This window comes from Sapajus apella, unplaced genomic scaffold (assembly GCF_009761245.1).
Source record: "Sapajus apella isolate SASKATOON/1434 unplaced genomic scaffold, GSC_monkey_1.0 scaffold39, whole genome shotgun sequence".
In the NCBI taxonomy this organism is placed as follows: domain Eukaryota; kingdom Metazoa; phylum Chordata; class Mammalia; order Primates; family Cebidae; genus Sapajus; species Sapajus apella.
The window spans coordinates 2,855,190-2,874,442 of NW_022436979.1; the positions used below are offsets into that span (position 1 = coordinate 2,855,190).

At 38.2% G+C, this 19,253-nt stretch overlaps 1 protein-coding gene across 3 annotated transcripts in view; it reads right to left on the reverse strand.

The window, feature by feature from the left end:
• The window catches only part of CBR4 (carbonyl reductase 4), a 109,950-nt gene that overhangs the window by 84,048 nt on the left and 6,649 nt on the right, over nt 1-19,253 (reverse strand). For 2 of the 3 annotated variants that reach the window (XM_032298633.1, XM_032298631.1), the window contains exon 4: nt 16,314-16,448. The exons of the other annotated variant lie outside the window; for it this stretch is intronic. In XM_032298633.1, the coding sequence (XP_032154524.1) occupies nt 16,314-16,448 (135 nt within the window). The remainder of the gene's footprint in view (nt 1-16,313; nt 16,449-19,253) is intronic. 3 annotated transcript variants of the gene reach the window in all.

A 19,253-nucleotide genomic window follows, 5' to 3' on the forward strand; every position in this document is an offset into this window, starting at 1 on the left:
GACGGAAAGAGCCCATTGAGGAGGCAGGGCTAACCTCATCAGTAAGGAAACCAGGCCAAGAATAAACAGCAGCCTGACTGGGACAGAGGCAGCCCAGTAGCACCTCCACAGACACACTGTCTCAAGTGGCACACTGACACCTGCGTTAAAAAAAAAAAAAAAAAAAAAAGCCTCATACAGGAGAAATAACCCCAACTTTAACAGAAAGGACGTCCACTCAGAGAAGATGGGAAGAAACCAGTGCAAAAAGGATGAAAAGATCAAAGTCCAAAATGCCTCTCCTCCCCAGAAAGATCACAACGACTCACCAGCATGGCCACAAAACAGGTCAGAAAACAATTTTGATGAGCTGACAGAAGCAGGCCTCAGAAGATGGGTAATAACAAACTTCTCTGAGCTAAAATAACATGTTTTAACCCACTGCAAAGAAACTAAGAACCTTGAAAAAAGATTAGATGAAATGCCAACTAGAAAAACCAGCCTGAGGAATATAAACGACTTGATGGAGCTGAAAAACACAGCACAAGAACTTCGTGAATCATACACAAGTTTCAGTAGCTGAATCAATCAAGCAGAAGAAAGGATATCAGAGATCGAAGATCAACTCAATGAAATAAAAAGAGAAGGCAAGAAAAGAGTGAAAAGACCAAAGCCTCCAAGAAACATGGGACTATGTGAAAAGACCTAATCTACGCTTGATCGGTGTACCTGAAGAGGAGGGGGAAAATGAATCTAAGGTGGAAAACACTCTTCAAAATATTATCCAGGAGAGCTTCCCCAACCTAGCAAAGCAGGCCAACATTCAAATACAGGAATTACAAAGAACACCTCAGAGATACTCCTCAAGAAGAGCAACCCTAAGGCATATAATCGTCAGATTCACCAGGGTTGAAATGAAGTAAAAAATGCTAAGGGCAACCAGAGAGAAAGGTCGGGTCACCCACAAAGGAAAGCCCATCAGACTCACAGCGGATCTCTCGGCAGAAACCCTACAAGCCTTCTCAGAGTGGGGACAAATATTCAACATCCTTAAAGAAAAGAACTTTCAACCCAGAATCTCATATCCAGCCAAACTAAGCTTCATAAGCGAAGGAGAAATAAAATCCTTTAAGGACAAGCAATTATTGAGAGATTTCGTTGCCACCAGACCTGCCCTACAAGAGCTCCTGAAGGAAGCACTGAACACAGAAAAAAACACCCAGTACCAGCCACTGCAAAAATGAACCAAATGTTAAAGACCAACGACACAATGAGGGAACTGCATCAGCCAATGGGCAAAACAAACAACCAGTAACAAAATGGCAGGATAAAATTCACACATAACAATATTAATATTAGAGAGAGATCCAAGATGGCTGATCACTAGCAGCTCGGGATTGCAGCTCCCACTGAAAGAGCAGAGAACGAGAGGACGCCACACTTTCAGACCAATTTTTGCTGCTCACGCACCAGGAGATTCCCAGCGGAGGAGCCCCACGTGTGTCTCCAGCGCGACTCTTGAGGCCAGTGAGGCAGTTTTGCCGCTGCCTTGGAGCAATGGTTCTTGGTGCAGAGTCAGAAAAGCACCATCAATCTTAAAGCCGCTGTTTTAGCCGGAGCAGTGGGTTGCTCAGATTCTAGCGCTGGGAATCAACAAGTAGGACATCCATTCAGAAACCCAACTATAAAGATGGTAATTATAAAGACCACAGATGGATAAATCTATAACAAAGGGAAGAAAACAGCCTAAAAAGGCTGAGAATACTCAAACTCAGAACGCCTCTCCCTCTACAGGGGATCACAGTTCCTCATCAGAAACAGAACAAGGCCTGATGGAGAAAGACTGTGTTCCATTAGCAGAAGCTGGCTTTAAAAAGTGGATGATAAGAAACTTCTGGGAATTAAAAGAACTTGTTCTAACCCAATGCAAAGAAACCAAGAACTTTGAAAAACGGTTTGAAGAAATGCTAACAATAACACACAATTTAGAGAGGAATATAAGTGAATTAATGGAGCTGAAAAATACAACACGAGAATTTCGCGAACTATGCACAAGTTTAAACAGCCGAATTGATCAAGTAGAAGAAAAGATATCAGAGGTCGAAGACCAACTTCATGAAATAAAACAAAAAGATAAGATTAGAGAAAAAAGGATAAAAAAGAACGAGCAAAGTCTCCAAGAAATATGGGACTATGTGAAAAGACCTAATCTACGTTTGATAGGTGTACCTGAATGTGACGAAGATAATCAATCCAAGCTGGAAAATACGCTTCAGGATATTATTCAGGAAAACTTTCCCAACGTAGCAAGGCAGGACAATATTCAACTCCAGGAAATACAGAGAACACCACAAAGATATTCCTCAAGAAGACCAACCTCAAGGCACATAATCGCCAGATTCACCAGGGTTGAAATGAAAGAGAAAATACTGAGGGCAGCCAGAGAGAAAGGTCAGGTTACCCATAAAGGGAAGCCCATCAGACTCACAGCAGATCTCTCAGTAGAAACCCTACAAGCCAGAAGAGAATGGGGGCCAATATTCAACATCCTTAAAGAAAAAAACTTTCAACCCAGAATTTTACATCCAGCCAAACTAAGCTTCATAAGCGAAGGAAAAATAAAATCTTTTGTGAACAAGCAAGCACTCAGAGATTTCATCACCACCAGGCCTGCTTTACAAGAGCTTCTGAAAGAACCACTACAAATAGAAAGGAAGAACCAGTATCAGCCTTTCTAAAAAATACCAAAAAATAAAGAACATCAACATATTTAAGAAATTGCATCAACTGATGGGCAAAACACCCAGCTAACATTAAATGACAGTATCAAACACACATATATTGTTATTAATTCTAAATTTAAATCGACTAAATCCCCCAATCCAAAGACACAGACAGGTAAAAAAAGCCAAGACCCATTGGTATGCTACATCCAGATCCAACTCACATGCAAGGATACATAAAGACTCAAAACAAAGGGATGGTGAAAAATTTACCAACCAAATGGAGAGCTAAAATAAATAAATAGAAAGCAGGAGTTGCAATTTTTGCTGATAAAATAGATTTCAAAGCAACAAAGATCAAAAAAAGCAAAGAAAGATATTACATAAAGATAAAAGGATCAATGTAACAAGAAGAGCTAAAGATCCTAAACATATATGCACCCAATACAGAAATACCCAGATATATAAGACTTACAAAGAGACTTGGACCCCCACACAATAATAGCGGGAGACTTCAACATCAATATTAGATAGATCAATGAGACAGAATGTTAACATCGATATCCAGGACTTGAACTCAGATCTGGAACAAGTAGACTTAATTAACATTCATAGAACTCTCCACTTTAAATACACAAAATATACACTCTTATCAGTACTACATCACACGTATTTACAGGTTTAAATGAAATACTGGTTGGCTGCTTGTTAATTATTTTCTTCCCTCATTTTTTTTTTAATGTTTCTATTATTAAACACAATTACAGGCATACCCAGTTTTAGACTGCATTCTAGCCCGGGCAATAAAGCAACACCCCTGTTCTTTATTGTATAATATAATAATTTACATTATTATATTAAATATAAATGGCCTAAATGCCACAATGAAAAGACACAGACTGACAAACTGGGTAAAAAGTCAAAACCCATCGGTGTGCTGTATTCAGGAGACCCATCTCACACGCAAAGACACATATAGACTTAAAATAGAGGGATGGAAGAATATCTACCAAGCAAATGGAGAGCAAAAAAAAAGCAGGTGCTGCAATTTTAGTCTCTGATAAAATCAACTTTCAACCAACAAAGATGAGAAGAGGTAAAGAAGAACACTATGTAATGGTGAAAGGAGCAATACAACAAGAAGAGCTAACTATCCTAAATATATATGCACCCAATACAAGAGCACCCAGATACATAAAGCAAGTTCTTAATGACCTACAGAGACTTAGATTCCCACACAATAACAGTGGGAGGCTTTACCACTCCACTGTCAACATTAGACAGATCAATGAGACAGAAAATCAACAAGATATACAGGACTTGAATGCAGAACTGAAACAAGCAGACCTAACAGACATCTACAGAACTCCCCACCCCACAGCCACAGAATATACATTCTTCTCAGCACCACATCTCACTTACTGTAAAATTGACCACATAACGGGAAGTAAATCACTCCTCGGCAAATGCAAAAAAAACAGAAATCATCACAAACAGTTTCTGAGACCACAGTGCAATCAAATTAGATCTCAGGATTTAAAAACTAACTCAAAACCGCACAACTTCATAGAAACTGAACAACTGGCTCCTGAATGTTGATGGGATTAACAATGAAATGAAGGCAGAAATAAAGATGTTCTTCGAAACCAACGAGAATGAATACAGAACAGAATCTCTGGGATGCATTTAAAGCAGTGCCTAGAGGGAAACATATAGCAATAAATGCCCACATGAGAAGCAAGGAATGATATAAAATCGACACCCTATCGTCAAAATTGAAAGAGCTAGAGAAGCAAGATCAAAAAAACTCAAAAGCTAGCAGAAGACAAGAAATAACTAAGATCAGAGCAGAAATGAAGGAGATAGAGACACAAAACACCCTTCAAAAAAAATCAATAAATCCAGGAGCTGGTTTTTTGAAAAGATCAACAAAATAGACACACCACTAGCCAGATTAATAGAAAAGAAAAGCAAGAAGAATCAAATAGATGTAATAAAAAATGATAAAACGGATAGCACCACCAATCCCACAGAAGTACAAACTACCATCAGAGATTACTACAAACAACCCTGTACACATAAAGCAGTAAACCTGGAAGAAATGGATAAATTCATGGACACTTGCACCCTCCAACGCCTAAACCAGGAAGAAGTTGAAACCCTGAATAGACCAATAACAAGGCCTGAAGTTGAGGCAGCAATTAACAGCCTACCAACCAAAAAAAGTCCAGGTGCAGACGAGTTCACAGCTGAATTCTACCAGATGTACAAAGAGGAGCTGGTACCAATCATTCTGAAACTATTCCAAACAATATAAAAAGAGGAAATCCTCCCCAACTCATTTTATGAGACCAACATCATCCTGATACCAAAACATGGCAGAGACTCAACAAAAAAAGAAAACTTCAGGCCAATATCCATGATGAACATAGATGTAAAAATCTTCAATAAAATACTGGCAAACCGATTGCAACAGCACATCAAAAAGCTTATCCATCATGATCAAGTAGGCTTCATCCCAGGGATGCAAGGCTGGTTCAACACACACAAGTCTATAAATGTAATCCACCACATAAATAGAACCAAAGACAAAAACCACATGATTATCTCAATAGATGCAGAGAAGGCCTTTGACAAAATTCAACAGCCTTTATGCTAAAAACTCGCAATAAACTAGGTATTGATGGTACCTATCACAAAATAATAAAAGCTATTTATGACAAACCCACTGCTAATATCATTCTGAATGGGCAAAAACTGGAAGCATTACCTTTGAAATCTGGCACTAGACAAGGATGCCCTCTTTCTCCACTCTTATTCAATATAGTATTGGAAGTTTTAGCCACAGCAATCAGGCAAGAAACAGAAATAAAGGGTATTCAATTAGGAAAGGAGGAAGTCAAACTGTCTCTATTAGCAGATGACAAATATACAATATTATTGTATATTTAGAAGACCCCATCACCTCAGCCAAAACTCTCCTTAAGCTGATAAGCAACATCAGCAAAGTCTCAGGATACAAAATCAATGTGCAGAAATCACAAGCATTCCTATACACCAATAACAGACAAACAGAGAGGCAAATCAAGAGCAAACTCCCATTCACAATTGCTACAAAGAGAATAAAATACCTGGGAATACAACTAACAAAGGAGGTAAAGGACCTCTTCAAGGAGTACAAACCACTGCTCAAGGAAATAAGAGAAGACACAAACAGATGAAGAAACATTCCATGCTCATGGTTAGAAAGAATCAATATTGTGAAAATGGCCGTACTGCCCAAAGTAATTTATAGATTTAATGCTATCCCCATCAAACTACCAATGACCTTCTTCACAGAACTGCAAAAAAACACTTTAAACTTCATATGGAATCAAAAAAGAGCCTGCATAACCAAGACAATCCTAAGCAAAAAGAACGAAGCTGGCGGCATCATGCTGCCAGACTTCAAGCTATACTACATGGCTGCAGTAATCAAAACAGCATGGTACTGGTATCAAAACAGAAACATAGACCAATGGAACAGAACAGATGCCTCCAGAGCAACACCATACATCAACAATCATCTGACCTTTGACAAATCTGACAAAAACAAGCAATGGGGAAAGGATCCCCTGTTTAATAAATGGTGTTGGGAAAACTGGCTGGCAATGTGCAGAAAGCAGAAACTAAACCCCTTCCTGACATCTTACACTAAAATTAACTCCATATGGATTAAGGACTTAAACATAAGACCTAACACCATAAAAACCCTAGAAGAAAACCTAGGCAAAACCATTTAGGACATAGGCATAGGCAAGGACTTCATGAGTAAAACACCAAAGCAGTGGCAACAAAACCCAAAATAGACAAATGGGATCTAATTAAACTTCAGAACTTCTGTACAGCAAAAGAAACAATCATTACAGTGAACTGGCAACCAACCGAACGGCAAAAAAATTTTGCCATCTACCCATCTGACAAAGGGCTAATATCCAGAATCTACAAAAAAATAAAACAGATTTACAAGAAAAAAAAACAAACAAACCCATCCAAAAGTGGACAAAGGATATCAACAGACACTTTTCAAAAGAAGGCATATATGAAGTCAACAAACATGAAAAAATGCTCATCATCACTGGTCATCAGAGAAATGCAAATCAAAACCACATTGAGATACCATCTCACACCAGTTAGAATGGCGATCACTAAAAAATCTGGAGACAACAGATGCTGGAGAGGATGTGGAGAAATAGGATCACTTTTACACTGTTGGTGGGAGTGTAAATTAGTTTAACCATTGTGGAAAACTGTGTGGCAATTGCTCAAGGATCTAGAAATAGAAATTCCATTTGACCCAGCAATCCAATTACTGAGTATATACCCAAAGGACTGTAACTCGTTCTATTATAAAGATACAAGCAGACACATGTTCATCACAGCACTGTTTACAATAGCAAAGACCTGGAACCAACCCAAATGCCCATTGATTATAGACTAGACAAAGAAAATGTGGCACATATACACCATGGAATACTATGCAGCCATAAAAAATGATGAGTTTGTGTCCTTTGTAGGGACATGAATGAACCTGGAAACCATCATTCTCAGCAAACTGACACAAGAACAGGAAACCAAACACTGCATGTTCTCACTCATAGGTGGGTGTTGAACAGTGAGAACACTTGGACACAAAGAGGGGAGCGTCACACACTGAGGGCCATTGGGGGGAGCTACGGAAGAGTAGTGGGAGGAAAAGTGGGGGAGGGATAACGTGGGGAGAAACGTCAGGTATAGGTGAAGAGGGGATGGTGGCAACAAACCACCTTTACATGAATGTACCTATGCAACAATCTTGCATGATCTGCACATGTGTGCCAGAATCTAAAGTACAATTTTTAAAAAAGATGCATTTTAACCTCAAAAGCAAAAACAGAAAAATACGATAAACTACAGTAGGAACGGTTTTCAAGAAAGACCTTGTGACTATGTAAATCCCAGGCTCAACTTCCGACTCTGCTGGCCTGGCATTTTTTCAAAGGCAGTATTGTGGTTAAAAAAACCACTGGACTCGATTCTGTTCTCTGCTCTGCTAATAGTATTAAAGCTATAACCTGAGAAAGGTCATATACTATCAGCAAATGAATGACTGTTTCTGTATCATAAAATGAAAGAGATTGAAAATGACACAGGTTGGTTTTTTTGTTGTTGTTGTTTTTTGTTGTTTTTTTTTTGAGACAGTCTTGCTCTGTCACCCAGACTTGGAGTGCAGTGGCACAATCTCAGCTCACTGCAACCTCCGCCTCCCAGGTTCAAGTGATTCTCCTACCTCAGCCTCCCGAGTAGCTGGGACTACAAGGCACCTGCCACCATGGCCGGCTTTTTTTTTTTTTTTGAAACAGAGTTTGGCTCTTGTCGCCCAGGCTGGAGTGCAATGGTGTGATCTTGGCTTACTGCAACCTCCACCTCCAAGGTTCAAGCAATTATTCTGCCTCAGCCTCCTGAGTAGCTGGGACTACATGAATGCACCACCAAGCCTAATTGTGTATTTTCATTAGAGACGGGGTTTCCCTAAGTTGGCAGGGTTGGTCTCAAACTCTTGGCTTCAAGTAATCAGCCTGCCTTAGCCTCCCAAAGTACTGGGATTACAGGCATGAGTCACTATGCCTGGCCTGAGGTTTCTTTTAGCCCTACAACACTACAACTCAAAGATTAAAAGTATGACTCATCTGTAATCCCTGCACTTTTGGAGGCCGAGGCGGGAGGATTACAAGAGAATGAGACCACCCTGGCCAACAGGGAAAACCCCATCTCTACAAAATACAAAAATTAGCAGGTCCCAGCTACTCAGGAGGCTGAGGCAGGAGAATCATTTGAACCCGGGAGGTAAGAGATTGCAGTGAGTCAAAATTGCGCCAATGTACTCCAACCTGGCAACGGAATGAGATTGTCTCAAATTAAAAAAAAAAAAAAAATAGTATTCCTCATTAACTACTCTTCATGACTAAAAGGGCTCTAAAAGAGCCCTCAGTTCTTACACTGGTAGGTATGTAGAGGTTAGGACACTTCCAATTCAAGAAGCACTAATGCTAATCTAGGTCTTCATCCATGCTGTGTTGAAAGAAACTGATCAGCCCTGCTTCTGGGTGGATGTCAGTTCTGACGTGTTTGTCCTTTTGGAGACAAAAAGTAAGGCCACAAAAGTTGTGAGTGACCATTTGAACATGATTTTTAACCTTGGGGAAAAAAGCAGATCAACAATAAGGCATGAGATACTGGAAGGTCTATAGCCTTAGACAGGCAAGGAGACCTAAAGCAGTAAGACACTTTCAGGGACAATCCCAGTGAGATGGAAAGATGGCCTCTACCACACAGCCATAGGCTGGCACCTTCTTTCTGCTTGTATTACCTTCCAGTCTGTGCTCTCTCTCCTTGGTCCCAAAGGACTCTCCCCCACATCATTCTTTCACTTCGTTTGTAAAATTCTAGAAATTTTGCTCTGCTCCCCTTTTTGCTAGGTATACATTTACAATGCCCTTCACACTAGGCTATAAAAATTACAAACTACCAGTAGGTGCCACTGTCCAACAAATGATGCTATTGCATCACCTGGACAGTTAGAGGTTTCCGATTTGGAGGACAGACATGTGACCCACAAAAACAACCAAGTAAGCTAGATAATATGAAACAGATAAAGGCTAACATCCTGAAGCTTTTAATAAGGTCCTGTTAAACATTACAGCCTGGATTCATCTCTGCTATGGTCTATGTCTGTGTTAGGTCAGATCTGTACAAGACAGAGTTGTGTCCTCCGAATCCAACATGAATACAAGAAGTCCAGAACATGGATCATGATGTTCAGCCACCCACTTCAAATGAGTCTCCCTCCACTGCTCAAGCTTAGAAGGGTGTGATTTATTTAGGGAAAGCTTGCCATAACCTCTCCCCAGACCTATGAATGGATAGTTGAAATAAAAAACATCAGGGGAAAGCTGCTAGCCATCATTGAACTCTGCACTAAAAGTACAGTGGGTGAGGGAGGCCAAGTTGAAAGGAAGGGATGAGTTCACCAATGCTGGTTTTTCCTCTGTGATTATATTTTCTATGGAGGACAAGAACATATCCAAAGAGCCTCTCTTCATTTTCTGTAGCTTTTTAACAAATTGATAAACTTTACATTTTAGAGGAATTTTAGGTTTACTGAAAAATTGAGCATAACATTCAGATAGATCCCATACACCTTCTATTCATATCACCCCCTTCCCATTTCCCCTGTTACTAAGATCTTACCTTAGTGTGGCACATTTGTTACAACTGATAAAACAATACTGATACTTTATTAAGTAAAGTCCATAGTTTACATTAGGGTTCACTATTTTCTGTATTTATTCAATTATTTAATACCATTTTGTCTTCATAAGCTAAGAGTTCACTCTTTAGACTGTATAATCTATAGGTTTCAACAAATGTATAATGTCATGTGTCCACCATTATAGTAGCATACAGAATAGTTTTACTAGCCTAATAATATGTAGCTTTTTAAAACTCATGTATCTGTCCCCTCTTTATCAGAAGTTAAATAAAATTTATCAGAAATTAAATAAAAAATGTAAAGCTAGTGTCTAATGATAAAAACTCTGGGCTGTATGGAACTTCCATGTCATTTTATATTAAAGGTTATGAATCACGTGATATTCATTTACAAATATATTCACAACCCAGGGCATGACATATAAACAGTCTCTTGGGTTCCGTATCATGTATCACAGACCTAAAGGCAGAGATTAATAGTTCTTAAACAACTCACTCACCCTTCTTTCTGCTTGTATCACTTTCCAGTCTGTGCTTCCTCTCCTTGGCCCCAAAGGACTCTTCCCATATCATTCATTCACTTCATTTACAAAATTCTGGAAATTTTGCTCTACTCCCCTTTTTGCTAGATATATATTTACAATGCCTTTCAAACTACGCTATAAAATTTACAAACTACCAGTAGAAGCCATTGTCCAACAAATGATGCTATTGCAACACCTGGACAGTTAGAGGTTTCCTATTGGCTACAAAGTTATCACTCCTTAAATCAATGAAAAGATAACTGAAATGACAAGCACTAAACCAAATTAGAGCAAAGATACTTCTAGTTTAATTCCACATATGTGATGAAAAACCCAGTACATTTTTTTAATAGGAACTCTTCAGGAACAGGGATACTCTTGCTCATAAAAGGAAATGCACGGCTCCTGCCCAGTGAAAATTTGTATTTGATAAACTCTAAAGATATAGGCCAAGCATGGTGGCTTATGCCTGTAATCCCACCTACTTGGGTGGCTGAGGCAGGAGGATCACCTGAGCCCAGAAGGTCGAAGCTGCAGTGAGCCAAGACTGTGCCACTACGCTCCAACCTAGGCAACAGAGTGAAACCCTGTCTCAAAAAAATTTTTAATCAATTTCTTTAAAAGATTATTTCCTTTATCCATTTCTGACTAGCTATACAGGATAAATAGAAACACCTCATTTCCATATTCCTAGGTCATTATTTTAGTTTTCAACATTTTTACATACAGCAAAGCCTTTATATTTAAAAAAGATACCAGAATTTTAGCCTATCACTAATACTAACAATTATGAGATGGGACACTATTTGATGAAGCTACCAGCTCAGATGTCCACTCTTTGGTATAAGTTTCTAGGACCCAGAAGGAATAAAAACAACCCCAGACACTTTTCTAAGGAAGAAGAAATAAAGCTCTTACCAAAAATTAAACCAAGATTTTAACCAGAAAAAATTTCTATGCCTTAATATTATGTTTGTAGAGGGAAGCAGAGTGAGAAATCAACTTCATGCCAAACAGCACATAAGAACACTTAGAATATCTACTCTGAGTAGCTGCCAAGCTCATGCAAATCTTTTGTCAACAAGATTTTCTCCAAGTAGTAAACATAAAAGCTCTTCAGCTTAAAAAAAAAAAAAAAAAGTACAGAAACACTTAACGTATCCTATAGAAATAAATGCAATACTTTACTATTTGTCAAAATTAAAAATGCATGTACCTCTGAAGCCTTGGCAGTTCCATTCCCAATATTACACTCGCATACTTGCAAATGTGCAAAATAAACTACATACAAATACTGTTACTGCATCATTAGTTGTAACAGAAAAAAATCAGAACAAAACCAAATGCTCATCAAAAGGCAACAAGTTATATAAATTCGGTGTACCCTTAAAACAAACATTGTGTTCTGTTTTCACTTAAGTCATTAAAAGTGACACAACAGTCACAAAACAGCAAATATTACATGATTCTATTTATATGAAATGTCAAGAATATGCAAATCTATAGAGACAGTAGTTTAGTGGTTGCCAAAACCTGGGGAGACTGGAAAGAAATAGGGAATGAATGCTAATGGGTTTAGGATTTCTTTAAGGATAACAAAAATGTTGTAAAATTTACTGTGGTGAAGACTGAACGATTCTGTGACTATATTAAAACCACTGAATTGTACACTTTAAATGGGTGAATTGTATGGCATGTGAATTGTATTTCCACAAAGCTTTATTTTAAAAAGTGAAGCAGTTGGCTAAGCACAGTGGCTCATGCCTGTAATCCCAGCACTTTGGGAGGCCGAGGCGGGGGAATCACCTGAAGTCAGGAGTTCAAGACTAGCGTGGCCAACATGGTGAAACCCCGTCTCTACTAAAAATACAAAAATTAGACAGGTGTGGTGGTTCACGCCTGCAATCCCAGCTACTTGGGAGGCTGAGGCAGGAGAACTACTTGAACCCAGGAGGTAGAGGTTGCAGTAAGCCAAGATTGTGCCACTAAACTCCAGCCTGGGTGACAGATTGAGTATAGGTCTCAAAAAAAAAAATGAAAAGTAAAGCAGTTCTATATGGAATAACATAGAAATATCACCAAGGTATACTGTTTTATGAATAAAGGAAGACACAGAACACTGTGAACTACACAATATAATAATTTGTGTTTTTTCCTTTTTTTTTTTTTTTTTTTTTGAGACAGTCTTAAACGGTCCCCCAGGCGGTTGTGCAGTGGTGCAATCTCAGCTCACTGCAATCTCCATCTCCTGGGTTCAAGCCATTCTACTGCCTCAACCTCCCGAGTAGCTGGGACTACAGGCATGTGCCACCACGTCTAGCTAATTTTTTTTGTATTTTTAGTAGAGACAGGGTTTTACCATGTTGGCCAGGATGGTCTCCATCTCCTGACTTCGTGAACCACCCGCCTCAGCCTCCCAAAGTGCTGGGATTACAGGCGTGAGTCACCTCACCCGGCCTATAATTTGTGTTTTCTTACACACATGCCCAGCAAGCTTTATTGGCTTATATATGAAATACAAAAGAAATTATGTAGTAAACAACAGTTACTTTTAAGTAACTGAATGTCCAGAGGAGAAAAGACGTCCTTCACTCTATCCTCTTTTGTACTTTTGAATTTTGTACAATATGTATTATCTATCCAAAATACATATTTTTTAAAGTAATATAGCCACTATAGGTTCATTTTATCAAATACTGTTTCTAATATTCAACATTTTCCATCAGTAAGATTTACCATGATCAACAGTTTATTTTATATTTAAAGTAATGCCAAAGATTAGCAGCTATTAATCTTTAAAAACAGTCAACAGTATTGGGCAATGAATGGCAGCTTAATTTATTATTTTCCTTGTTCCTTGCTTTTCCTGTTCTAATTTGCTTTTAAGCTGTTTTCCTGCTAATTGGAAACTCCATTTGAAGGTGACCAGGAAACTGACATAAAAGGACACATATTTGTTAACTCTGATGTTTGTTAGTTCTGTTACAAGATCTGTTGAAGAATCTGGTTGAAATTACTATTTAAAATAAAGTTGGTAAATAATTCATAGAACTGATTTAATTCTACTATTTCAAGTTGCACTTTGCTTCTGACCAATGATGTATATTCATACTATCAAACCTGCTAAATATACATAAAGGCCATCCTATTAAATGACCACATTTTCAGCTACAGGTTTTTATCTGTAGTACAAATTGCACTGGAAATCCAAAATATATAAATATATATTATGCTCTATGAGGATTGTATGCTCAACAAAAAGGATAAGTGATAAATAAAACCACCACTTTAAAAAAAAAAAAAAAAAAGACTGCACTGGAAAGTAAGATCTTTAATAAAGGGACTACTACAACCACACTTCCGTAACAATCTTAAAACTTCCCTTAGTGTGCAAACTGGATTCCCACTATTTAGTCTACTGCCTTGACAATGACTCACTCTAATCTAGACAAAATTAAGCATTCCTTCCTTCTTCAACATTTCCGTAGCACCATATATGTACCTCTATTATATATTTATCAGATAGCATTGCAATTATTTGTTTACATGTCAGTTTTTTTCACTATAGTAGCTCCTTGTGCAGAAATATCTTATTCATTCTTGTAATTTGGGGAGCTAGCCCAGCCACTGCACGTAGGAGACATGCCAGAAAGTTGGCTGCATGTGTTATTGTTAGCCAAGAACACTCACATTTCCCCCAAACCATTCGGCTTTTAAATTATCATGAACGAAAATTAACCCTTCATTACCCACAGTATTCCAATCCTGAAAAGAGACGGAAGCAAACAGATGTAGTCCCAAACCACAAATAATTTATTCCACAGATGGTTCATCTAGGCTAACGCTAAAATCAATCAGCTTGCATAAAGCATACACAAATAGAAAACAGCGCTAAGACGACAATGCTGCTTTTGGAGTTTTTTTTTTCTCTCTCTCCCACCCCCAGAAAATAGATGTATCTGAACCACAGTCACTTATTAAATATTCATGGGTTTAGAATGTCTGAATGTACCTAGTCACTGTGTCAAAAAATAAATAAATTTTAAAAATGAATTGGGATAAAGATACAATATAGACCAAAAGGGCTAACAGGCCATTTTGGTAAATCCCTGATATCCACTGGCTCAGCTTCAGTGCCAAAGCAAACACCAACTGTAAGGTCCAAGCTGGAGCCATTAGTGACTGGAAAGGGAAAGGTGGCAAAGGCCTACTTCAGCCCTCCCTTCTTACAAACAACCAGCAAACCAGAAGAAAGTGCCTTTTCTTATATAGGTGATTAAGTACCTACAATATCTTAGGAAAAAGATTCCATGGCTAACTGGCAGAGGTATATAAAAACATTTGTAATTTGGGGAGCTAGCCCAGCCACTGCACGTAGGAGACATGCCAGAAAGTTGGCTGCATGTGTTATTGTTAGCCAAGAACACTCGCATATTTACTCAAAAACCACGTAAATATCTAATCAAAATTTCTAGCACACCAGCTAATTCGTGATAATGTATTTTTGAGTTTTAGCACCTTTTTACTACCCTCTTCATTAATCCAGGCAGTTTGATCAACTAGTAACCTGGCAAAATGCAAATAATAGAAAAGTAAAAATTAGGAAAATGGAAGGTTCAATATAGTTTAGACAGACCATAGCAGTAAAAGGAGAAAACTATCTAAAGCTTGTGTAATGGTATAAAGGAAATCTAAAAAGAAATTTTTTTTTTTTTATTTTTATAGAGACAGGGTCTCGCTCTGTCACCTAGGCTGGAATGCAATGGTATAATCACAGCTCATCACAACCTCCAACTCCTGGGCTCAAGCAATCCTCCTGCTTTAGCTTCCCAAGTAGCTGGGACTACAGGTGTGTACCACCATGCCCAGCTAATTTTTTTCTTCAGTACAGACAGCATCTTGCTATGTTGCTCAGGCTGATCTGGAACTCCTGGCCTCACAATACTCCTGCCTCAGCCTCCCATATAGCTGGGATTACAGGAATAAGCTATCACACCTGGCAGGACATTATTTTTAAGCTTCCATTAGATGGAAATCAAGACAAAGCTTTTAGTAACAGTTCTTCCATAAACTAGCTCTGTAACCTTAGGCAAGTCACTCTGAATCCCAGGTACAGTTTTCTAATCTACAAAAACGACTGGAAAAAATAATCTCTAAGACCCTCTCCACCTTAAGTTATTCCATTGGTACAAAATTTAAAATTAAAGACTCCTATGGTTTGGATGTTTGTCCCCTCCAAATCTCATGTTGAACTGTAATTCCCAATGTAGGAGGTGGGCCTGGTGGGAGGTATCTGTGTCATGGAGGAGGATCCCTCATGAATAGCTTGGTGCCCTCCACATGGTAAGGAATGAATTCTCACTGTTAGTTCACGCCAGAGCTGGTTGTTGAAAAGAGCCTCGCACCTCCTCTTTCTCTTGCTTCTGCTATCCTCATATGACTTGCCTGCTGCCTCTTTACCTTCTGACATGATTGAAAGAAACCTTCCTGGACCCCACCAGAAGCTGAGCAGATGCTGGCGTCATATTTGCACAGCCTGAACACCCGAGAGCCAAAGCCTCTTTTCTTTATGATTTACCTCAAGATAGTCTTTACAGCAACACCAACACGCTAACACAAAGACTTTATATATGATATGAGGTACAAGAAGTTTTTTTGAGTCCCCTAGCTCATTATTTGATTCTTTCACAATCATTTTACAAACTTTTCTACCCAGATGTCAATTACTAATGTTCCAAATAATGGCTTCGCTATAAAATGATAATCATAATAAAGTTACTTCAAAGTTTTCACTAACCTGGTGCAACTACATTCACTCTAATTTTCTTTCTTGCTACCTCTTTAGCAAGAGCACGCGAAAATCCAACTAATCCTCCTTTACTGGCACCATAAACAGACTGGCCAGAATTGCCTTTTAAGCCAACAATGCTTCCTAGGACAAAAAAAAAAAAGCAAATTAAATTCAATTGAGGTTACTTGAAAATTCATATAATTTATAGTAAATGAACAAAAAGGTACAACCCACTTCACCTTGTCCTTTGTTAAAATTATAAATTCTAACCATTGTCATCAGTCGTTTATCAAAGATTTAACAGTCCAGGTCTGCTCCAGACACATACAGAAAACAGCAGCTGAAAGCAGCTGATATAAAACTACCAATGCCAGGCAGGTGCTTGCAAATTGATCCATTATCTGAAAGGGACCCACTCTAACCTCTGAGTAGGTCATATATTATTAAAATTCTGTGGCATTTATAAAGGCTTCCAGCAGGTAGAGGTTAAAGCCAGAAAAAGTCAGACAAAAGCTGAGGCTGATTAATTTTATGATTCTACAACACAGACATAGGCAGAAAGTTCTCATTTTCATCTTAAAAACTAGTTCATTTGAAGACAAATCTCACTAAAATTGAATTATGTGCATATCTCATTGTTTTGCTGTATTGTGCTTTGCAGATTCTGCATTTTTTTAAATTTTTTTTTTAACAAATTGAAGGTTTGTAGCAACCCTGCATTAAGCAATTCTATTAGCACTTTTCCAACAGCATGGCTCACTGTGAGCAGTGCTCACTGTGTCTCTTTCTCTCATTTTGGTAATTTTCATACCATCTTAAACGTTTTCATTATTATATCTGTTATAGTGATCCATAGTCAGTAATTCTTGATGTTTACTGCTGTTGGGCTGCCACAAAGTATTACTGCTCATTGACAATGCATCTGGTCACCAAAGAGCTCTGATGGATATGTACAAGGGGATTAATGTTGTTTTTTGTGCCTGTTGATACAGTATCCTTTCTTCAGCTCATGGATCAAGGGGTAAAGTCTTATTTAAGAAACATTTTACAAGTCTATAGCAGTCAGAGTCATTCCTCTTACGAATCTGGGCAACGTAAACTGAAAACCTTCTGGAAAGGATTCACCATACTATTTGCCATTCAGAACATTTATGATTCATGGCAGGAGGTCGAAATATCAACATTAACAGAGTTTGAAGGAAGTTACTTCAGCCCTCATGGATGACTTTGCAGGGTTCAAGACGTTAGTGGAGCAGAATTGCAAATGGCGCCTGAAGATGTGACTGAATTTCTGCAATCTCATGATAAAACAAATGGGTGAGGAGTTGCTTCTTATGTGTGGATAAACAAAGTTGTTTCTCAAGGTGGAATCTACTCCCTGTGAAGATGTGAATACTGTTGAAATGACAAAGGATTTAGAATATCCTATAAACTTAGTTGATAAAGCAATAGCAGGGACTGAGAGGACTGGCTCCAATTCTTAAAGTTCTACTTGGATAAAATGGTATCACACAGCTACAGAGAAATCTTTCGGGAAATGAAGAGTCAATCAATGTGGGAAATGTTGTCTTAAGAAATTGCCACGGCCACCCAAACTTTCAGCAATGAAAACTATTATCAGTCAGCAGCCACCAACATCAAGGCAAGAACTTCCACCAGCAAAAAGATTATGACTTGCTGAAAGCTCAGATGATCATTAGCATTTTTTAGCAATGAAGTATTTTTTGGCAACAAAGTATTTACATTGTTTTTTAGACAAAATGCTACTGCATACTTAACAGACAGTATCTTTTACATGCACTGAGAAACTGAACAATTTGTGTGACTTACATTATTGAGCTATTTGCTTTATTCTGGTAGAGTAGAACCAAAGCTACAATAACTGTGAGATATGCTTGTACTGTCAATCTAAACTGCCAAAGCTTCAATTATAAACATTTTGTAAAAGTGCAATTTCATTATATTCAGCATAAGGAGAGCTGATGGGTTTTTAAAATATACCTTAAAAAGAATATTTTAGAGTTAAATAAATATACCTCAGGTTATCAGGTACAATTGTAAATTGTACTGTCCACAGAAGATTCTTGAGTGACCACATCTAATGAATATGTAGGGACATAGATGAATCTGGAAACCATCATTCTCAGCAAACTGACACAAGAACAGAAAAACACTGCATGTTCGCACTCATAGGTGGGTTTTGAACAATGAGAACATGTGGACACAGAGAGGGGAGCATCACACACTGAGGTCTGTGGGTGGGGTTTGGGGAGGGATAGTGGGAGGGAGGGATAACGTGGGGAGAAATGTCAAGTATAGGTGATGGGGGGATGGAGGCAGCAAACCACCTTGCCATGAAGGTACCTATGCAACAATCTTGCCTGATCTGCCCATGTACCCCAGAATCTAAAGTACAATAAAAAATAGTAATAATTTTTAATTCAAATACCAACTATATGCGAATAAATTCTTGCAAAACAGAAGTGAGGAAGTAATTTTCTGCACCACTGACCTGTACTTAGATATAAAAATTAATCAAGGACCTCATAAAAATTTTTTAAAGCAATTTTATTTTAGAAAAGGAAACATTCCAAACATTTCTCTATTATAATCAAGTTCAGTATTAAAATATTTATCTACATTATATATTGTCTGCCAACTAGTAAAAGAAGAGAACTGTGAAATACACAGAGAGAAAAAACATCAGACTGAGAAAATGTATATGGACAGAAAAAGTGGTGTTTATCAGAAAGGAAAATATAGAGACACACAAAAAATACATGCACACACAAAAAAAACACCAAATGGAGCTGGTGCGATGGCAGTGAGTTATCAGAACTTATTAACAATGGTGTCACTAAAGTTGGTATACAACCCTCCAGTGCTAAATATGACTGGCTTTTAAAAGAAAAAAAAGAAATACAAACAGAAACTTTAGCAGCTTTA